At 46.1% G+C, this 24,041-nt stretch overlaps 1 protein-coding gene across 1 annotated transcript in view; it reads right to left on the minus strand.

Annotated features, from left to right (window-relative positions):
• Positions 1–24,041, minus strand: part of LOC138473432 (myosin heavy chain, clone 203-like) — a 422,216-nt gene that overhangs the window by 323,646 nt on the left and 74,529 nt on the right. The window contains exon 2 of the mRNA XM_069612090.1: positions 22,615–22,702. Within this exon, the coding sequence (XP_069468191.1) occupies positions 22,615–22,687 (73 nt within the window). The 5' untranslated portion in view covers positions 22,688–22,702. The remainder of the gene's footprint in view (positions 1–22,614; positions 22,703–24,041) is intronic.

The following is a 24,041-nucleotide window of genomic DNA, read 5'->3' on the forward strand; positions in this document are numbered from 1 at the left end:
TACCCATTCTGTGTGAGGGTAGCTCGCACTACTGTAGCTTACAATGTACCCATTCTGTGTGAGGGTAGCTCGCACTACTGTAGCATACGCTGTACCGATTCTGTGCGAGTCAAGCTTGCACTGCTGTAGCTTACGCTGTACCCATTCTGTGCGAGTGAAGCTTGCACTACTGTAGCTTACGCTGTACCCATTCTGTGCGAGTCAAGCTTACACTGCTGTAGTTTACACTGTACCCATTCTGTGCGAGTCAAGCTTGCACTACTGTAGCTTATGCTGTACCCATTCTGTGTGACGGTAGCTCGCACTTCTGTAGCTTATGCTGTACCCATTCTGTGTGAGGGTAGCTCGCACTACTGTAGCTTACAATGTACCCATTCTGTGCGAGTCAAGCTTGCACTGCTGTAGCTTACGCTGTACCCATTCTGTGCAAGTGAATCTTGCACTACGGTAGTTTACGCTGTACCCATTCTGTGCGAGTCAAGCTTACACTGCTGTAGCTTACGCTGTACCCATTCTGTGCGAGAAGCTTGCACTACTGTAGCTTATGCTGTACCCATTCTGTGTGAGGGTAGCTCGCACTACTGTAGCTTACAATGTACCCATTCTGTGTGAGGGTAGCTCGCACTACTGTAGCTTACAATGTACCCAGTCTGTGTGAGGGTAGCTCGCACTGCTGTAGCTTACGCTGTACCCATTCTGTGTGAGGGTAGCTCGCACTACTGTATCTTACACTGTACCCATTCTGTGCGAGTGGAGCTTGCACTACGGTAGCTTACGCTGTACCCATTCTGTGTGAGGGGAGCTCACACTTCTGTAGCTTACACTGTACCCATTCTGTGCGAGTGAAGCTTGCACTACGGTAGCTTATGCTGTACCCATTCTGTGTGAGGGGAGCTCGCACTACTGTAGCTTACGCTGTACTCATTCTGTGTGAGGGTAGCTCGCACTACTGTATCTTACACTGTACCCATTCTGTGCGAGTGAAGCTTGCACTACGGTAGCTTACGCTGTACCCATTCTGTGTGAGGGGAGCTTGCACTACTGTAGCTTACACTATATCCATTCTGTGCGAGTGAAGCTTGCACTACGGTAGCTTACGCTGTACCGATTCTGTGTGAGGGGAGCTCGCACTGCTGTAGCTTACACTGTACCCATTCTGTGCGAGTGAAGCTTGCACTACGGTAGCTTACGCTGTACCTATTCTGTGCGAGTGAAGCTCGCACTGCTGTAGCTTACGCTGTACCCATTCTGTGCGAGTGATACTTGCACTACGGTAGCTTACGCTGTACCGATTCTGTGTGAGGGGAGCTCGCACTACTGTAGCTTACACTGTACCCATTCTGTGCGAGTGAAGCTTGCACTACGGTAGCTTACGCTGTACCTATTCTGTGCGAGTGAAGCTTGCACTGCTGTAGCTTACGCTGTACCCATTCTGTGCGAGTGAAGCTTGCACTACGGTAGCTTACGCTGTACCGATTCTGTGTGAGGGGAGCTCGCACTACTGTAGCTTACACTGTACCCATTCTGTGCGAGTGAAGCTTGCACTACGGTAGCTTACGCTGTACCTATTCTGTGCGAGTGAAGCTTGCGCTATCTCTGCTGTGGCCCATGCTCCAGCTTTCCATGTGAAGGAAGCTTGTCCTGCTGTGGCCCATGATGCACCAGTTCTGTGCAGCGAAGCTTGTGCTGCCCGTGCCCAAGCTGTACCCATTATGGACGAGTGAAGGTTTCTCTGCTGCTGCTGCTGCACTCTTTTTGAACGAGGGAAGCTTGACCTTATGTGGTCCTTGGCGTACCAGTTATGTGAGAATGACTGTGCCCCCCGTGAGTGAAGCTTGTCCTGCGGAGCCCATGCTGTACTGGTTCTGTGTGAGGCAAGCTGGTTCTGCCATAGACCTGGCTGTACCAGTTCCTTAGGAGTGAAGCTGGCATACTGCGGCCCCTGCTTTACCTTTTCTAGTGTGCTAGGTTATGTTGTTGGATTTATACCATGCCCCGCTGCCAATAGCATGGGGTCCAAATGCTTTAAAATATCTCTCATTAATAGTATTTTAATGGATATTAATTTTCGTTAATGTTTATTTTTGTATTCATGCCTTTAGTTTATATTCAATCAAGAACAAACTTTTGCATATAAGAAACACAAAATTAAAATAACATTTCCTAAAACAAACAATTAAAAATCACTATCCCTACTATGTCTAAACATTTTTTTTTAAATGTGTTGGTGTCAAAAGTTACAAACAAAGACATGAACCACAATTTATATATGCACTGGTAAGATGGTACATGTCTACTAAATGTTAATTATAGCTAAATAGGAAGTTTAGCAGCTGAAACTTCCCACAGCCGATGTTCTGCCATGCGGATTTCTTCAGAAGGACAGTGCTGACTGCCCCCATAGGTTTCTTCCGAGAAGCTTCAGGGGATGGGCTGGCCAGTCACGTGTTTCACCCTATGGAAATCTTCCGAGGCACTGACCTGACGGGAAATCTCGCGATGTTCTCTGCATCTCGGCAGTGGCGCGAGCTCGGAGGCAGAACGCGAGAGCCTTCTCTGCCCACAGGTGAATGCATCAGTGGAGCGCAACATTGGTGCAGCTTTGCGCTCTCTGCACACGCAAGACACAGTACAACGCTGCCAAATGCAAACGTCATCCGTCTCTAGAGTGTAAATCGATTCATAGCACTAAATAAGAGCAGCGGATCGATGTCTAGCGAGGCGAGGCCAGTTACCGAGCTCTGGCGGAGTGCAATACCGCGGATCCATTGTCTGTAAACACAGCTTTACGATCCACAGCCAGCAGTTATGATCTCAGGCCTACTCATGGGCTGGGGTAGAGCCCCTCCGTCTCTGCATCGCTGCAATGCTCTTCATATGTACATTGATGCGGGTGGCATGTGCCCCCAGACCCTCCTTATGGCTGTAGCACGTGCCCTGCAGTCCCACCCTTGGGCACTTTACATGTTTGGAACATGTGTGTCCCCATGCTCTTTATATGTATGGAGCACGTGTTCCCCATGCTCTTTATATGTACGGGGCAGGTCATCCCAATGCTCTTACGTGTATGGAACATGTGTTCCCTGTGTTCTATGTATGGAGCATGTGTTCCCCCATGTTCTTTGTGTGTATGGGGGCAGGTCATCCCAATGCTCTTTACGTGGATGGAGCATGTGTTCCCTGTGTTCTTTCTATGTATGGAGCATGTGTTCCCCATGCTCTTTGTGTGTATGGGGGCAGGTCATCCCAATGCTCTTTACGTGTATGGAGCATGTGTTCTCTGTGTTCTTTCTATGTATGGAGCATGTGTTCCCCATGCTCTTTATATGTACGGGGCAGGTCATCCCAATGCTCTTACGTGTATGGAACATGTGTTCCCTGTGTTCTATGTATGTAGCATGTGTTCCCCCATGTTCTTTGTGTGTATGGGGGCAGGTCATCCCAATGCTCTTTACGTGGATGGAGCATGTGTTTGTTCCCTGTGTTCTTTATATGTATGGTGCATGTGCTCTCTAAGCTTTTACATGTATGGTGCATGTGTGACACATGGTCTTTAAATGAGTGCATCGTGTGCACATTCATGCTGTGAATATGTCTAAAGCATGTGAGCGGCCTCAAATGGGATATACAAGCCTGAGAAAGATAAACCATACTAGGACATTACACTACATACATTGAGTTTAAAAGATCTTTTTTGGATCTATGTAACTGTGCTCATTTGCTACAAATGTATGTAATGTACATATTTTTTTTTTTTGTGAAGGTCGAATAGTATAAAAACATAACTACGACCTGAAACTAATGAAATAAGTGTGAAGAACACAGATGAACATTGTACGCAAACATTGTACATCAGGAAATCATTTGACATTCTGGCACTACATAAACCAGGTTCCATTGTACGCCAATGTATAAAGCATGTGTGCTTCATGTTGAAATTAGCTCTTGGGACGCGATGTGACCATTTCAACACATGTCTGATGTATGGTGTTCATGCATTTATACACATGTTGGGTTATGTGCCTCGTTACACATTAACCCGTGTCAGCCTCTAGTTCTGGTTCAGTGGGGAGCAGTGGAGGGGTAGAGGGATGGCAAAAGAATATACAAGGTGCGGACCAGGGGCGTTGCTAGGTCAGGGCAAGATCCGGGGCGATGCTAATGTCGAGACTGTCGTGATTCGGGGATACCTAGCCTTTTGCTTGTAAGCCCATAGCTCCTATCTGGGTCTACAACCAAAGACCCGGCGCTATAGCCCACCCAGGCTCCCCTAGCGACGCCTCTGGTGGGCACCAGTGCTTCGTTGTCACTCTGTTTTGCCAGACGTTTGCCAATGTAGTTTGCAGGTTGAGGTCCTCTTTCTGTTGTACATCAGATGAAGGGAAGGTCTTGGAGGGGGTGGGGCCCAGAGAAGAAGTGGGCATCTGCAAGGAACCCATGGGCCGGTGGTCAACGTCTCATCAGCTGGGAAGACACTGTCCTTGGAGGAGAGCTTTAGACAGCTAGATGACTGCTCCTCTGCCCAATGCTCCAGCTATGGCAAACGACGAAGTCTGCCACAGCATGGGTCATACCAGCCATAAGCAGCAGTATCAGAATTCAGAAGGATAAAAGCTTAGGGACAAGGAGCTAAACTTTCAGGTGACCTAATCACTTGTTTATTACCCATATCCGTATACTTTGCAGAGATGAATACAAATGCAAGGGCTGTAAGGGACCTCACACTGTTTCCACCACAGAGACTTGAGGTTCTCCTCAAGTCTTTGGATACAACCGTTCTCTGATGGCACTCACCCACTTTCACCATCCACTAACGCACGTCTCAAGTGTGACTCTTCAATTGTACTGGAGGTTGCCAGTCTGGCAACGCCCCAAGATGAGTGTGCTCCTTGGGTTACAACGTTTGTACCAGATGTGTCCACTGTGTCATTTTCTCCATTGTGGTCACAGTGGTATGAGTGTTGGGAGGCCTCCCTCAATAGTCTCAACACACTGAATCCAACAGACTGCTAACCTATTCCTAGTGAAAAGTTCGGGAAAGAACAGCAACCTGGAAGAGAACGGTCTCCTAGATGGCGTGCAATCCATAATCCACTCCCACATCACCACTTACCTTTCCCACTCATCTGGGATAACAGATCTGTCACTAAGTAGGATCTCCTGGGTCTACTGCTCGCATTCCACACGCTATCACAAATTCTTCTGCTGGAGTATCTTGCCCTGGAGGACACCGTAAAATGATTTGACTCCAATGGTTAAGACTAGAAGCCTACGTCTTCCTTTACCCGGTTGATCCTGGAGTGCCTACAGCTAGCACTTTAGCCTGTTCTTTTCATCTAATGTCATTTGTTTCAGTGCATCTTCCAAGGCCTAGCCTCTCAAGTGCTATGCTTGAGACATGCTAGATTATCTCTGTGTCATGGGGATTAATGGGCATATCGCACCACCACCATTCAAACCAGTGCTCTGTCTTCACTGACTTTGCTGGGTCCATGTCTGGGAGTAGTCCATGGGTGAATGGGACAAAGAAAACTGCTCAGAACCCAAGATACCCATTGGCTGACAACATTTATATACAACCCCAATTGTGTTTTGCAGTGTAATATCTATATATTCCGATAAAGTTCAAATTAAGAGGAACTGGTTTGGTGGAACTGGAGTGTAAAAAGGTATTGGCGGCTCATTGGCTTGTTACATCAAGCTTTTAAAAACTTTTAAAAAAAATTTATTGAGTGCTTAATTTCCCATCTTGGCATCGCTTTTGGGATGTCACTCACGATTAACCCTTGTAGGGATTCTCCAATGTTGGTGAACTAGAACTTAAGATACTGTATTGGTGTCAACTACAGCTGCAGAGGAGGTGCATAGAGGGGGAGGGGGGTCTGGATTCTCATTAGCGTGGTTAGAGATAGTCCCAAAGTCCCAAATTAGTCTTCTTTTTTTTTTTTTTATTTTAATTGTAACAATTAGTTTATAAATAAACTTCAATTACAATAAGAAATCCAATTTTCACATAAATATACAACAAAACAAGAAGAAAAAACAACCATACAACCAAAGCGAAACAGAACATTCTATGAATTCGCAGGAATAGGAGAATAGATAAGTAAATGAATAAATGAATATTGCCAACATATTGCCAACATATTTCCGGTTAGAGCATATCCTCAGTCAAAATGTTTTCCACAAACTCACATACTGCACATGTGAGCGAAACATTTGATCCAGATAGGATCCAAAACCACCATCTGTCCATATCTTCATCAGCTGGGGCAAAAGGCCCAAGATAGCGAGTTCGTTGCTGTAATATGTTGGGGCACTCAATGATCAGGTGTTTTACTGATTCAATTGAGTTTCCACAGAACCTACAGAGGTTATTCTCGATATTAGTAGTATTAGCTCTTCGTCGCCATTGGATCTCCTTAGTTGTAATAACGTTCAACCGTAGTCTCATAAATTGATTGCGATGTTTTCTTGATGGAAATTTTTGGAGATATCTAGGTAATTGATCTAGACGGTTTATTAATGGCCCTAAGTCGATCGATGAAGACAGAAGATTTCTATGTTCTAAGTTTTGGATCCAGTTCCACTTTCTTAGTTTCTGTTTCGCGAGTTGGGGGGTTGCTATTAGTGTTTCCCACTTTATATCTGCAGAGTCTAGAATCTTTTTTAAATCGCTGCACCACGATAACATGATACCGCAAGATTGCTGTTTGGTTGCATTTGCAAAGATTTGATAAGCCGGAGCCTGATCTGTCATTGACATTTTCCGTAACAAGGCCAGCGATTTCCAGACAACTATGTTGTACATTGATTCGATTCCAAGTTCATGTCTTATAGAAATCATTGAGGTGCCCTTTGGAAGCTTAAGGATGCGTCTCCAAAATAAGCCTTCAAGGGTCGGCCACAGATGATAGTCAAGATTCCAGCCGGCCTCGGCTCCAAAGGTGATTGAAGGGATCACCTTTTGAATATAGAAGGTTAGTACTGGTTTTAGGGTAAATTTCCCATATTCAGCATGAAGCTTAGCCCCTTGTAGCGCGAAGGTCAACATACGTTGTTTGAGATCAGACATCCAATCATGTTCTCTGATTGAGGTGTTAAAAATGATGCCTAGATACCGAACAGATGGTACAAGTTGTAGCTGTAATGCGTCGAGTTTCCATCTGAAGTTTTTAATTTGTCTTTTGGAGGAATTTCCAATCGCCATGATCTTGGTTTTCTCCACATTAATTTGTAGCGAGTTGTCACTCAAATATTTTTCAAGGGCTAATAAGAGTCTCTGAAGACCAATTGGGGTTGCGTCCATTAGGACAATATCGTCTGCATAAATTGTCCAACTGATACTGTTGCTGTCGATGTTTGGGGGGAAGCATCGAGTCTGAGAGAATGCTTCAGATATATCAGCTATGAATAGTTTAAATAGTAAGGCAGCAAGGGGGCATCCCTGTTTTACTCCCTTGTTCGTACTTATTCTCTCAGTGAGTTCACCAGCCTCATTAATTCGCACTCGGATTGATGTTTCATTATGGAGGGCCATAATGGGGCACAATAATTCAAGCGGACACGACCAGGTAATCAGTTTTTTCCACAATTTTGTGCGGTCCAGAGAATCGAACGCTTGTTTCATGTCAATGAATGCGATATACAGGTTTTTGCCTTGTTGAAGTGCTTTTAATTTCAATAGGTTCAGTATGGTTAGATATACCTCAGTTCCCACGCCCTTTGTAAAACCTGACTGTCTTATATCAGAGTGTCCTGAGCTGATAGCCCACTTTGCCAGCTTCTGTTGTAAGAAGGACGCAAATATCTTACCCAAGATGTCTAAAAGAGCAATTGGGCGATAGTTCACCGGATCGTCTCGGCAACCCTTTTTAAAAATAGGAACTATGATAGCCGAGTTCCAAGTTTCAGGAATTAGCTTTGTGATAGCTATCGCTTGGAATAGATGGTAAATAAAAGTTGTCCAATGCTCAATGTTGGCTTTTAGAGTGACAATGGAGAGGCCGTCAGGGCCAGCCGCTTGAGAGTTTTTAAACCTTTTAATTGCAGATGATATGTCCTCTTGTTTCGATTACATCCCAAGTCTTCTTGTAATGCGAAGGCTTGTTGAAAGTGACATTTAGGGATTTTTCCAAGCTATTAATGTTGGGAGGACCCTCAACTAGGGCCACAGAGAATTTCAGACCTGATGTTCCTCTGATATAATTGCCTTTGATCTGTGCGTCTTCCATCTGAAGATCAATTGGTAGATGGTCTTGGCATTATAGGATCCTTAGATTTGAGCAGTGACTGTAGTGCCAATCAATGCTTCACTGGCTTCTCACAGCACATCCTTCTACCCTTGAGCTATCAGTCATGTCTCTCCAGATGTTTTAGGACCACTCGTTGCTCTTGCGGCAGTGCCTCCAGTGTCTCATATTCACTCTTGAATTCTCTGCAGACTTCCCATATTGGCTTCCAGGCCTCAGATCCTCTTCAACAACCCTGGTTTCTCTTGGACAGTCTGCCACCCGTGTCTAGCCCAGCGTTAAAGCCACTTATGCTCTCAGAACTCTCCAGGCCATCTCTTCTCCATGCTTTAGCAGCTGCCGCCTTCTTATCTTGCCACCTCTTCCACAGTCTCTCCATATCTGCTGTGTCTCTTTTCCTTCTCATATTCCACATGATGGTTGCAAACTGTTTGGGGGTCCCATGATCTGCTTTCACTGTTCATATTGGTCTACTAATCTTTTGCACTGCCTCATTCCCCCATCATTCTCAGCCTCTGACCTCTAATCTAACTGTGTAAATAGATTTTCTAGGTTCTATCAAAAAATCCACCACCATTAACTCTTTCTTCATCAACAAGATCAAGATGATCCACCAGCACATAGGTACCAATGTCACAACCAACAGCACACCACACATCACATCTCACAAAACAACCATTATCAGAACAACTTTCAAGACACTCATCATGGAAGACCCGACTTCCACCCTAGAAACCCCCAAGGCCACATTGTACGTTGACAACATCCTCCCTGCCTCAGTACTCAAGACCCTTCCACCTGAATCACTCCACCCTTACCTGGCATTTATCGACAGCTCCTTCACATAAGGCCCCCTTCCCGTTAACCATCAAGAACTGACAAATCCAACTGCTTCTCAAGAAACCAACACTGGAGTCAGGTAGGTAAGATCCTTAAGAAATCAATAGCCTTCCAACACATCGATGCCAACCGTCTCCTTCATTCCTACCAATCTGGTTGAATACCCAGTTCCAGCACAGAAAAAAACTAGTTGATCGACTATGTCCTTAACATTTGCCATCCTTGCCTCCTAGTTCTCCCTGTCCTCCTAACTGGATGCGACACAGTAGACCACCAGACACTCACTGACATGCTACAATGCTGCATTAGTGTAGAGGAGCAGTTATATGCCTCTGCAGAAAATCCTGCCCCGTACCGCCTATATGGTGGAAGCCTGAGATTGTGCCATTCTCAACACCACCAGTTCTGACCATACCACGGTGAGTATTCGAAAGAAGGTTCCCACTGAGACAGCCCTATTGAATGTATCCGCAAAGAATGATAAGTCAGGAGGTTATGGCTGGGGTTGCCCTTCCCCACGCTTGAAGCACGGGACAGTTCCTTCTATCATTCTTCACCATGGGTGATTACTCTTCACCCGTGGCTCCCCCTCAACCGGGCTCCGATCCTTTTTACGTCAGTCTCCCTCAATCGGACTTAGACCCACAACTCATTGTGGACATCCCTCAGTCGGGTTCACTTTTGTCACCACAATGCAGTTCACTTAGCTTTTCAATTAATCATCATCTTATAATAATCTGGAGTCTCGGGGTCTTTTTAAACAATCCTTCGGGCCACCTTCTTCCCTTTATTTAGGTCCCCCTCGTCCGGGCTCAGACCTTCCTTCACCTCCTTCCCAAAACACTTGCCAACTCACAGATATGTCCGAAGGGCGGTCACGTCTCGCTGGGTCATTTTGTGATTCTTTGGCAAGCGCATGTTTCATCTTATCACAATTTACACAGCATTCCCCTCAGTAACACAGTTAATTCCACAACGTGACAAAGACTTCCATTGTACCAGGGTTTTGGCTTGACCCTTGTATGATCACTTTGACCTCTCACGCCAGCCTCCCCTAGGACCTCTTGGTTCTCGTAGTTTTCTCAGTTCAACATATTCTCCTTGTTCAGGAGCAGGACATTCGTTAGTCTTTCGAATGAGACCCCACGTGGCGCCAGACCACTCTACCTCCTTTGTTCACAAAAATACCTTTGTCTATTATCTTCTTTTCTTTATGCAAAATGTTGCCACTGCAACCTCGAGCTTAACACAGTGGGGTCCACTATCACTTTCTTCCGACTCACCGGCTGTGCTGAACTCGTTGGCTTTTCTGCCGCTGTAGTCAAGGACAGTACTACAGCGGCAAGCTCTTTTCCCTGCACTAGCTATTAGTGTGGGAGGGCCTTGTGTACCGTTGACATCTGTCACACCAAACACCAGCTGTGATTCCCGGTCTTACGGTTCCTTTATCAAAAGGGTTTGCGGGTCTGAGTCGAAAAGGGCAATGGCAACTCCCTCCTTGTCGTCCTTTCGGTTTCCACTGCCGTTCTCCTCCATTTGAACTGCCGTCCAGGAATAGCTGCTTCCTTGTGCGTTTGTCCTTGCTCAAAGTGTGCTTTCGTGCTCCGCCTATTTTCCCTGTGGGAAAGGGTCTTCAGGTGTGTGTAGTTATCACCAATTGCCTGACTCTGCCTGACCCTGGGGTTGGGACATGTCAGGTAAACGGCTCTGGTGTTAGTCCGTTGTCATTTGTCATTCACGGTGTGAGAAAGTGTTTGTGTAGGAAAAGGGGGGGTTGAGTTTCTAAATATCCTATGGGGTAGGATGGGGAAAAGGTGTTATAAGGAAGGGGGTACCGCGCCTCACCCATCGCAGTCCCTCTTCCACTCCCTGAAGACCCCCCCCATCCAGGTGATCCTCCCTCACTGGTCCACCCCCAGGAACTGGATCTAATAGCGATGGCCGTGTCCTTGCCACTTGGTTGACAGATCTCCGTGGACTAGCAAGTGAGACATCTTTAGGTTTCTCACAGTGCAGACCGCTCCAAACCATGTCTGAACCCAAGAAGTCACATTCTTTGATTATCACATAGGTCTGGTCAGTGGTATTAGACAGCAGATTGAGATTGTGTAGAACAGGTGGAAGGGTATGTGGCTTACACGCATTGTTAGAGAAAGCCTGTTAGTTTATATAGATGATAAATGCTGTCATTCTTTTTTAGGAAGCCAAGAGTGCCTGCTATCAAGAGGTTGCTGTCCGCATACAAGAAGAAAACCTGAAGAAGCCATGAGTCGAAACAGGCAGTATCTGAGTTGGCTACTCCAACATAGAAGGAAGGACTTTGGTATGCAATTTAAAGATGCGTGGGGACATAAATACAGCCTTGCCTCCACGCCCCACTAACATGGATGACATCCAAGCGAAGGAACTGAATCTCTATCAATCGCCATTATTGTCTGAAACCTCGAGGTCTGGAACTTCATCCTAAATTAAGTTAGTCTGCTATGGCCGATGCACTAAATCCACAGATGCGAGATTGGACGTAGTTATCAACAATTATGTCTAATAAGAGTGCTTTCTGGACCGCTCTGACCCCTGCTGCAAACCAGCTCGAGATCAGACAACAATAACCCAGACTGGAGTATTTGCACAAGCCTGGTGTGAGTCACTTTTCCAAATGTTGTTGCCGAGCAGTGCATGCACACGCTTCTATGTCGGCTATTTTTCCCCTTTTTGTATAAGGAAAAAGATAGTGGCTCTGCTCCAACTAATCAGAAAATTAAATACGAAGATTTAACGGAGGCCCCATAAATCAGGCCACTGGGACTAGGCTTTGATTGGACACTTGCAGTTGCACGCCGCTCATATATGTATTACAACCAATGTCATTGAGATCAGGATACCATGGGCCTTCAAAGTGTGGATATCAAGCGTCTTCTAGTGACACACGGCCACCATTATGCACGGACCAGAAATGGTCTGCCCACATGTGCAATGGAACTTACATCCGGGAATTGAGGGAAATCTATGCCTAAGGCACCCACTGCCATGAGCTTCCAAATTTGCTGGCACTTTCTATATGGCCTTTTAGATCGGCTCCCAAGCCTCATTGGAACGAGCCATATTCTTGCCTTTGACTTGACTTCAAGATGGCCCTATTAGAGAAGATCACGGATTTATCCTTCGGGGAACCCTCAAGTGCATATAACAGTATCACTCAGGGCCCTCTTACAGAGATGACAGAGCAGGACCCCTTTGGTACCCATTATTTGTGAAGAAATAGTGCAGTCTGACAGAGATCAGAATTTTTGGACCATACCTTTACGGATTGGATAATGTCAGCAGGGGAGACTGTATGATCAAGACATGTCATCATTTCAGGCAGTGCCAGGTGACTCACCTGGGAGTGTGTTTACCTGGTCCTGATTGCAACATGCCCACTGGCTTTTTTCCATTTGCTTTACAGCAGCTAACAAATTCAAGGTAATGCTTTAACCTCATCTTCACTTTTTGACTTGGTGTCGAGGAGGAATGCTAGAGGACCATGGGCCGGCCGCTCGCTGATCTTTTAAGGACCTCAACTTCCAAAATCACAAGTCCAGTGTGAACGATTCATTGTGAAAAAATCCACAATGATGCTGGACTGCTCATAGTGCCAGCCTACCTGATTGCATCCTCAAATGAAGTGTAATCAACACTTGAATTGAGGTTAAAGTGCTCAGAATCCGCCATTTTGCCCTTAACGAGTGGGTTGAAAGATCTCAGCCATAAATCTGGTCTCCAGCCAGTTGTCCATGTGAAGGCCACATATTCTGCATTATTCTAAAATTACTGCTTTGAATGAACTGAATTATATATGCAACTGATCTCAATTATGCATAGGAAGATCATCTACTAATAAGAGAACACGCTGTAAAAAAAAGAAAAAGAAATTCAAGAAAACTCGCCTGTCTCATACGCGTGCTTATCTATCGCTTAATGCTGGATCCCTTCCATTTCTAAGCACTTTAGTAACAGGTGTTTCTAATGTTGCCCTTTTGTGGTCTGTTACTGCCAAATGGTATATGTTAGGTGATGCAGGTGTACCGAGTCCACGATGAACATTATTTTCTCAATATTAAGATTGCAGACAATGCCCTTGATCGACGCCAAACTATCTGCTTGAGCGGCCATCGTCTATCACATGATTACATGTGATTTTAACGAATCCACAAATAACAAACGTTTATAACAAATTAATAATAATTTAAAAATACAGAATGTATTTTTGTTTTTCAATTTGGGGTGTTTCCCCCTAAACCCCCTGTTCCCCAGCTTTATTACCCTACACCAACCCTCTCCCCACCCCGTTTAGTCCCTTACCCCACCCACCATATATAATTTGAACAAAAAAAAAACATTTTTTTTTATTTAGGTTTGGTTATAAAAGTGATTTGTTATTGTAAATTCGTTGAACTCACTGTATATTGATTACATTCCTGAGTACAACTCATGTTGTTTATCAAATCCTCTGTTGAGGACATTGCAGAAATGTACCAAATAAAGTGAGTCAGTTCCCTTTACAGGCTGAATGGAGCACCTGTACATATTAAGAAGCAGTATCACGCGTTTTGTCTATTTATTTTATTGTTTAAAGCGTGGACCTAGCTCGAGAGCAGCAGAGCGCTGTACAGGGTGTGGGTGGCCAGAGTTTAAGTTGGCTTCTTTTAACAGTAATGCAGCAAAGTGAGATGCAGTCTGTGCATCAGTCTGTTAAGACATAAAGATTATCCCTTGTTCAGGAGTTGTTGAAAAAGCCACGTTCTGAGAGATTTGCAAAACTAGTGAATTATGGGGGCATTCCAAGCGGATACCGGGATCAAGTTCCAGAGGGTGGGTATATGACACAAAGTTACGGCATAGTCTAGGGCTGATGACAACAACATCAAAAAGACACCCACATTTCTATCCTTGCTACTAGGGGAAGCATGAACACCCAACGCTGCAAAATACAAGCGTCAATGCCCAGATTTCTTTAGTTAGTAGAATGTTTTGCTTGCCAACAAAGGATCTCCCAGCTAAAATCAAGAAGCTTGGGATCAATGCCGGCAGTATTCCATGGCAAGATCAAAGGCAGACATTTTCCTTTAAGCCAAGCCCACCACTGGTTGAGGGACGAATGGACATATGCAAGGGTTTTATATAGAGCAAACCTTTCTGGAAAGTAACCGAGTGCTGTTCTGCGGGGTGTAATGTGAGGAGTTACCTTACTAAACTTTATTAGTGGACTCTTAAGCGGCAGGAGGAAAGAAATCTAGCATGCAAGGACGAGATGCTCTTGGAAGAGTTGCCTCTCTAGTTCCTTTGTGAACTGCAAGAGCTAGGTGAGCCAGTGTTGTTCTAGTGCACTTATGTGTGTCAGAGTTATTCTAGAGTGCTGAGGTACAGGTTAAGTATGCTGGCTTTCTATTTTATGAAGAACTTAGTCTCCCAACTATGTTGTGGCTTCTTGGGTTGAGTAGGTGTCCGGCAATGGTGAGCTTTTTGGCCTTATGTAGCAGTCAGCTGTTGTCACTACCTTGTGTAAGATGCAGGTTCTCTTAAAGGTGATGAGGGCATGAAGGGGTATTCAGTGCAGCTCTTTTAGGGTGGATGTGACGCCATCATATTTGTTCTCACCTTTGATGAGATGGGCTGCTGGATGGAGGTGGCACTGACAAGGTGGGAGAGCGCAAAAGCTTAGACCACGGCTCTCAAGTCTGAGGCTGCAACAAAAGGCTTGATCATGAGCAGGCAGCCTCTTCCCATGCAGTTTGTACTTTCTTGGTGATGAGCCTTTAAGAGATCACCAATCATGGAGAACCCAAGTAAATGTGTGCTGAAAGCTACAGGCGCAATGAATCGATTGGGATTCAGCGAGCTTCATTTGTTTCTACTAGGTTTGAACTTGAGTTGAGTTTTGTGTTGGTGGAGAGGAAGACACACTCAAAACTAAAATCAAAGTTAAGCAAAACTGTCTACAGACAGACACGCAACTTAATACTCCTACGTCTGTAATCCTACAGGCCACTTCCAACATCAAACCTTTCACCTTCTCCCCGCTCTCTATTGCTGAAGTTGAATGCATCATTACTAAAATCAAACCGTCCAATTGTCAAGGTGATTCCTGCCCAGCCCCCATTATCAAGGAGGCCTCCCACAAGCTAGCCCCATTCATTACCGCCTTTATAAACTCATCGTTCAAAACAGGTATAGTACCGGACAACCTTAAAGACACCTGGGTCATCCCTTTGCTTAAAAAACCCTCCCTTGATCCTAGCGTAGCTACCAACTATAGGCCTATTACCACGGTCCCATTCTTGCTTAAAATATTGGACCGGGCCGCCTACCTCCAGATCCAGGACTATCTGGAAGCTAACAATCTTCTTGGTTTAAGGCAATCTGGTTTCCGGCCCGTGCATGGGATTTATACTGCCCTTATCGACCTAAAAACACAGATTGAGGTACTCAAAGACAACGGGAAAATAGTCTTGCTATTATTTGATCTTTCAGTGGCCTTTGACTTGGTCAATCACCACATCCTTTGCCAGCACCTCATATCAGCCGCCCACTTTTCTGACTCTGCCACCGCCTGGATCAGATCCTTCTTAAGCAACACATCTATGTGGGTTTTCTCTCTGTCAGCATCTGCAGAGACTGCTCCCATTAACTGTGGTGTACCACAAGGGTCTTGTGTGTCACCAACTCTTTATAACGTGTTTACCAAACCTTTGTTTGATGCTCTGGACTATCTGGGTGTCTCGTACACTTACAATGCCGACGACACCCAGATACTCATCCCCATCACGGGAGACTATGCAGTGGCCACTAAAGCCCTGAATGATGTCTACTTGGGTATTCAGGCATGGATGGCGCAACATGAGCTTTGCCTCAATGATGACAAGATGGAACTACTTATTCTGGGTTCACACCAGAGTCTCAATACACTTGACCCGTCCTACACGTCTTTCATCACTGATGGCAACATCAAGGTATCTAAGGACACCAAAACACTAGGAATCTACCTCGATTCCTCACTATCACTATGCAGGCAAACCAATGCTGTCAGCTCAGCGTCTGCATATACATGCAAACTTATCTCTGCATGTAGACCATTTTTAACTACACCAATTGCATCGCTTTGGCCAGAACACTATTGCAGCACCCTTTACCTAGGGACTAGTCAATCTAACCATAACAAACTGCAAGTCATTCAGAATAATGCCATTAGAGCAGCATTAAACATACCAAGAAACCACCATATCTCTAACCACAGGCACAATCTACATTGGCCTCCCGTTAAGCATAGAATCTCCTTGAAAACACTTGCCTTGACTCACAAGTGCCTTACCAACCAGGCACCTACCTACTTAGCCAACCGACTTACACCGCACACTTCCACCCGGCCTATGAGAGTGGCCCAAGCCCACAGTTTCCACCTCCCTAGGTTAAACGATAAAAAGCGGGCGGCTAGAGCTTCCCGGTCCTTGCCTCTACGCTCTGGAATACCCTTCCTAATGATATAAGAGCTGAGCCTTCCTAGCCTTCAAGAACAAAACTAAAGGGTGGCTTTTAGCACAAAACCTTTGAGACACTGCCACGCTGTCACACACCTGAGCACGCTGCCGTTTAGTCACGTATATATAAAAGACGCGTTTTCCACATTGCATCCATTTTCTTGTATGTAGATAACTTCTTCTGCTTATTTTCATGTTTGAACCTCCTTGACTCTTATGCTACACTGGTTAGAGGAAATGTCTGCATAGCCCTCGTGCTTGTACATGCCGCTTGCTTTCCTATATTGTACGCATTAGTGTCATATCGGAGCCCTAACTGCATGTTAATGCAAGCTGGTAAAGTCTTCTATTCCTTGGATGGAATTATAACTTTGCCTCCTATGATATGCGCCCAGATGCCCTTGGGCCCGGTGCGCTATATAAATAAATAAAATACAAATACACACCAATTGCGAGAAGTAGTCAGTCATTCTTTTCCATTATTGGCAATATGTGAGACCTATTGGCACATTTAACAACAAAGACTGAAGCAAAGCAGCAACAGGTCTGTCACAGCTTCCAGTAGCCTAGAAGCACGTTCGATTTTGTACAGCAGTGGGTGCAGGGCTGTGTTAGGAAGGCATGGTATCAAAATAAGACAGACACAAGTGATCACAGTTCAAGGGTGTTTATTAAACTGTAAAATGGGTGAGATAAACACCCAATCTAAACCTAAATCTAAGATGGGAGCAAGCTACGACCATCAAAAAATAATAATACAGCCCGAGTAGAGTCTAGACAAATAAAAAGGGCCTATACTAAAAAAAAGAAAACGATTGCCAATCCTTACCGCTAGGCTACAGTATTGTGTGGGATAATGTTCCCAAACAAAGAAAGAAATGTTCACAAAATGATAAGTCAGGATGTTATGGCCGGGGTCTCCCTTCCCCACGTTTTTAGAGCGGGCAAAGGCGGGACTCTTGAGCACAGCGCACTCCTGGGCTTCTCAGGCACGAGCTTACAGTTCCTTTTCTCTATATTAGAGCCTTCTGTGCCCAAGTCTCTTCTCACGCAAAGTCTCTTTCTTCAGAGGGCCTGATATGCCAAAGAAACAACAAAGTTAATTCTGGTAATTTTCACATTGGGTGATTACCCTTCACCCTTGGATCCCCCTCAGCCAGGCTCCGAGCCTTTTCTCAGTCATCAGCCTCCCTCAGACCAACCACTCACTGTGGACATCCCTCAGTCGGATTCATACTTGTTGTCACAATGTAGTTCTCTTAGCTTCTTCGCAATGTGGGATTCACTTCCCTTAGCTTTTCTTTTGACGTCCCTCTGTCGGGCTCACTACTGCATTTTAATCACAATCTCCTCATTTGTAACATTCAAAAGTCTCATTGTCCTTTTTAAACAACCATGTAGTTTTAGTTGGGTCCCCCTCATCCGGGCTCAGACCTTCCAAAGCACTTGCCAATTTTAAACGGACTTCCGAAGGGCAATCACGTCTTGCCGGGTCACTCTGTTAGACAGTGGCAAGTGCGGGATTCACAAAATCACAGTTCACACGGCGTTCCCCTCCGCCAGGCGCAAACACCTGTTTCACAATTCTCTCAGTCGGGTTCACAAATACACAATCAGCAAAACTTGTGCAACGTGTCAAGGACTTTCGTTTGTACAAGAGGATTGGCTTGACCCTTGTATGACCACCCGGACACCTTCCGCTGGCCTCCCCTATGGCCTCTTGGTACTTGTAGTTTCAATATCGATATTTTTGTAATTCCACATTCTCTCCGTTCAAGAGATGGGTACCAGCTGGAGACCTTGGAATGAGCACCCACGTGGCACCAGACCACTATCTCTGGTACCAAGTTTGTTCACAAAAAGACCTCCGTCCATTAATCTTCTTAATGTTGCCACTGCAACCTTGAGCCTAACACAGTCCGGTCCACTGTCAGGTTCATCCGACTCACCAGCTGTGCTGAACCCATAGGCGTTTCTTTTGCAGCTGGAGTCAAGGATGGTACCACAATGGCAACCGAGTCTACCCGTCCTGTCTATCAGTGTGGGAGGATTCCATATACCACTGACACCCGTCACACCATTCGCCAGCTTCAATTTGCAGTCCTATGTTTCCTTTGTCGGAGGGCTTCGCAGGTCTGGCTTGAAAAGGGCAACTCCCTCCTTGACGTCCTTTCAGGTCTTGCTGCCTTTCTCCTCCCTAGCTGCTTCTTCATACATTCGGCCTTGGTCAGAGTGTGCTCTCATGCTCCATTTTTGATCTGTATGGGGAAGGGAAAGGGCAGACAGGTGTGTGTAGTTGTCAGCAATTGCCTGACTCTGCCTGACCCTTGTGCTGGGACATATTTTTTTCTCTTTTCTCTCTCTCTCTCTCTCTCTCTCTCTCTGTGTGCAAGGCATACCCTGGATGTTCTGATCTCTTCAGACCTTCCCCTCTCAAACTCTCTTACCAATCCTCTCTCTTGGAGTGACCACTTTCTCCTTTCCTCCCACCTCTCTCTATCCCTCAGGTCAAGCCGACCCCAGCACTGCTACCTACCTTCTCGGTCATCCGACCCATGAAGCGTGTGTCAGTTGAGTAGTAGTCCTCCTCCTCTATCTATCTATCTATCTATCTATCTATCATCTCCTTTTGACATGGTCAACCATGCCATCCTGCTGAATCGCCTCTGTGACAACCTGGGTATCACTGCTCTGGCGTAGGTTGACCTTTCTCACTGACCGACCCTCTCGGGTCCAACTGGGGTCTTTCCCATCTTCCATCTCTCTCTACTTGTTGTGTTCCCCAGGGATCCAATCTTTCTCACTGGCTCTTCAACCACTACTTGCCCACTGCATCACTACATTCTGCTCTAACTTTCAGTGTTATGCAGATGACACCCAGCTCTCCCTCAGGATCCCCTCAACCACCTCTGCTCCTTCTATCATACCAGACTGCCTGGCAGCAATTCAGGAATGGTGTGCTACCAATGATCTCTGCCTTAATGCCAGTAAGACTGAGAACTGAGATCCTCCTCATCGGGACACCTGCACCCTCCTTTCCTCTATCTCTCTGGCAGCCCACTCTGGGCCCCCTTACTGCTTCTTCCTGTGAGGCTAAGAACGTTGGTGTCATGTTCAACTCCACCCTCTCCTTCTCTCCTCACTTCTCTGACGTCTCTAAGAAGTCACACTTCCAGCTGCACCTCCTCAGAGGTATTCTGCCTTTTCTCACCTTCCCCCAGTAGCTCGGAGTCTCCAGAGTCCTGGTCCTCTCCAGGCTGGACTATTGCAACAGCCTCTTTCTAAATCTGCCTGTCTCTACTCTTCAACCTTTCCAACTTATCCAGAACAGGACTGCAAGACCTGTCCTTGGCCTCAAGCCCAGGAACCGTATCTCTCCAGCTCTGTAATCTCTTCACTGGCTCCCTGTGGCTGCGAGGATCAAGTTCAAGACCCTTTGCATTGTCAACAAGGCTTTCTGGGGCCTGGGACCGCAATACATCCAACATTCTCTTACTAAACATCTTCCTTCTCAAGCTCTCCGATCATCCAGCTCCAACGCTGAGGGCCAGATGCTTCTCCAAGCAGAGAGAGGGGGGGCAGATCTCTTTCCTCAGCTGGGGCCTCCATCTGGAACAGCCACCCTGCCTCTCTCAAACTTGAGCAGAACCACCTCCAGTTCTGGAAGCATCTCAAGACCTTCCTTTTCGCTTCCGCTTTCTCTCTTCCTCTCCCCTGCTGATGTCCCCTACTGCTCCGCGCACTAGTCACCTGGTCACCCACTGAACTCGGACCCAGGCTGCTGCATGTCCAGTTGCCCTTGTACTACCTCTGGGCCTCCCCCAGCACTTAAGGGTCGGAATCTGCAACCCTATAGTCCCTTCTAACTGCACGTATGAGCCACCCTCTGGCATCATTTATTGAGTTACCTGCACTTCTCCCTTCTCCCCCCCAATACTTCTCCCCTCCCTCTTCCCTGAACTTACACAATCTTAATGACACAAGGCCTAGTAAGATTGTTGCTTTGTCCTCCTCCGGTTTCCCCCCTCGTCTTGTTGCAACAATACTATTGTCATGGAATGTGAGGAGAGACACACAGACTGTGGTTGTTGTTTGGATCTACATCAATCCATTGACTGGCCATGCTAGTCCATATAGTGATACATGCCCACTACCCGCCACCCCCCCACAACCACTTCCCAACCCAGGCTCTCACTAAGCTAGGTCTTTCCTTTTAAGCTTCCTCCCCCACTTCCCGTCGAGTAGAACCAATTGAGCCGTGGCTAGACGACAAAGCGGTCCAGGCTCCGTAGCCGGCTAATCCGAGGGATGACACTGTATGAAAAGGCTTCAACTGAAATGGTGTGGCTATTGTGCAGACTGTTCCCTAAAAATGTATGTTGCAGTCAATTGCAGCTCGAGGGACTAGACTGTCTCAAACAAAATTCCTTTAAGGCGGACGTCAGTGGAGGCTCATCGATGCCCGTATCCTAGCTTCTTCACTGGACTTGCGTCGTCCTTTAAAGGCATATGGCCCAGAGCTGGGGAATGTGTTGCAGACAACTGCCTGGTCCTTTGTTTCGGGTTTAGGGACCTTCTGGCACTTCCCACCTAGGAAGCCTGCTGCAGAGCAGGGCGCACTGTGTGCTGGCTGGGTACCTGTTCTGGGGCTGCTGGAGAGTCCTCTGGGTTCTTTATCTCCCTCTGTTCCCTGGGAGATGTTTAAGGGAGGGACCTTGCTTCCCTCTTTAGGAATCAGGGCTTTCATTCATTGGCAAAAGAAATAAGGCAGACTGTACCTTCAGCCAGGGTCCAAGGTTGAGTTCTTCTTGCTACTCCTTGCAAAGTCCACAGATCTGCCAAAATAGGATCTTGCCCTCTGTTTAAGTCAAATGGTCCACAGGGATTGGTGTAGGCTAAGCCTACCTTAATGAACCAGTCCTAGGTCCCCCACCAACAATATCCTGTTTGCTTGAGGTCATAACCAGAGTGCTTTGCAACAGAAAAGGTAAAGGAGTGAAAACATGTAATACTTAGTCCCACCCATGTTCCAGTCAGTTGTGGATCAAAGGTTCTCTCTGGTTAATGGAGCTCTTTGTGGTTCCTGATTAAAGCGGCAGGCCTTCCTTGAAGCTGCAGTGAGACCAGACTTTCTGGCTCCTGCCAACCACATACTCGTACCTTATCAGTGGGGTCCCCCTGCGGGGTGAACTACTGTAAAGACGCTGTACCAGACATGACAGTTCACTGTCAATCGATACGGATAGGCGGGAGCTAGTGCATATGAAATGATGTGAAGGTTTCCTGTCTCCTTTATTAATCTCTGCAGCCAGACCCCATGTAGGCCTGTTTGAATGACCCTCTGAATGATATGTGAATTGCCGCAACCAGCTGCAGGGCTCAACAAAAGGACAGCACAGATTCATGGCACCTTTGTAAGTTAATTAGGTTGGCCATGGCAGGAGGAAGGTCTGTCCCTCCCCCTTCTGGAGATGCATTGTGTACTCCTGCTGTGAGAGCCCAACTGAATATAACAGGGGCAATGTGCCTGTAGGCTATGTCCACCCAGAGTACACAAGTCTATGCGCATGTCATGAGGTGAGCGTAGGAAAATGTGTGCGGATTAGCCCCACACATTTTCCGGAGGTTGACCTACCATCATTCAGTTTCATGTAGAATTTTAAAAAAGCCCAGGCAAGCGCACATCCACTGTGCTAATGGTCGAATTACACACACACACACACACACACACACACACACACACACACACACACACACACACACACACTTAACCAAACACTCATTCACACAGACACTCACTCACACAGGCCCTCACTGGCTTATGCAATCACTCATTCACATAGGCTACACACACACACACACTTTTGCTGGCTTACACAATCACTGATTCACACAGCAATCACTGGTAACATACACTCATTCACACAGACACTCAAGTACATTTTTATAAAACGCACATATGTACATGCGCCCTCCTCCCTCTCTTTCACACCCACACTCACACTCACCTGGCGAGTTGGCTTCCACGATGCTGGAAGAGATGTTGACTTTCTGTGGTTTTTTAACACTTTCGGAAGCCATGTCACTGATGTTCACCTAAAAAAAAAAATACAAAAAAAAAATGTGAGAATGTTTAAAAAATGCAACGCCTGCACAAGGAAGGGTTTGGAATGCCAAAATATGAGGCCTTCCACCAGTGACAGTAAAAGCAAAAGGGGAGTAGCACTGAACCTGACACAGAAGGGTGAAATACTATCGGCTGCCTGCCCTCGTTTTAATAGAAGTGTAGAACATTTGGATATAGTGATGTGTGATGCTGTAACGTAGGCCCCATTCCCACAGCAGAGCCGCACCATGCAGGATTATAATAAAAAGTGTAAAACATGCTTGTAAATACACAGACGACACATAGCAATATATGCAGTGCTTACATTGTAAACAAACAAAAACAAAAAAAATCAAGTGCCAAGGACCAGATAGTTCGGAGCCTGTTAGAGATTGGGACAGACACCTCCTAGCCCACTGTGTCCACCAGCCATGGCTGCTCCCCAGAGTGTCCGCATGTTTGGTGTTAAAACTGCAACTTCAAATGGCCGATTCTGGGTGCTGGCTGCACTGCACCGGGAAATCATGAGTTTTACACATACCAATCAACATAATACAAAATGCCATAACCTACGAGTTGTGTCCTGAACTAAGACATGTTTAACTGCTTCTGTAAACATATCGCCGTTAGCATTTTGCTCCGGCCCTATACGTTTCAAGTGGAAAATGTTGAACGCCAACTCACAGAAAAAAAGAGCAAACATACTTTGCTCCCATAGTAAACGGATGAACACATTGTGAACTGATGCATTTACTGACAAACAGTACAGCTAGATATTCGTGTTGGAACTCATGACAAGCACTCTTTTTTGGCAGTAGCCTGTACTCATTGGCCTTGTCCCTTTGTTGGTGCTGCTGGCAGTTGTCTGTCCTGTTGTCAACCCACACTGCTGTGGCAGTGATGCTAGTAATTACAGTATCGGAGCTATCCCCATGTCATGCAGGCTGAGTAGTGTACTGCCGGCACCAGCAACCAGCATTAATGGTCACCTTCAACTCATGGGTATCCATTACAACGGTCATCTAGCATTGTCTTTCCAGCTTAGGTCACCAGGTTCAAGGATAACAATGAGACGGTCCATGATGCTGTTGCTTGTTGTGAGACTATGCCCGACAGTTAAAACAATAAAGCTGCCAAAACACCACATCATAATCGTTGTGTGGTTCGTTAACCATGAAGACACAGTGACCCAGGCTATTTAAGGTAAGTGTATTAGTTTGAAGGTACCCACCAGATAAGTGACGTAAGTAGGCAGTAAGACACTGGCACATCCACACCTTCAAGCTCCTAGATGTAACTGCCGGATATAAAACCCCAAGCAGTCGCACA

Source organism: Ambystoma mexicanum, chromosome 8 (genome assembly GCF_040938575.1).
Source record: "Ambystoma mexicanum isolate Mex_15411 chromosome 8, UKY_AmexF1_1, whole genome shotgun sequence".
NCBI lineage: Eukaryota > Metazoa > Chordata > Amphibia > Caudata > Ambystomatidae > Ambystoma > Ambystoma mexicanum.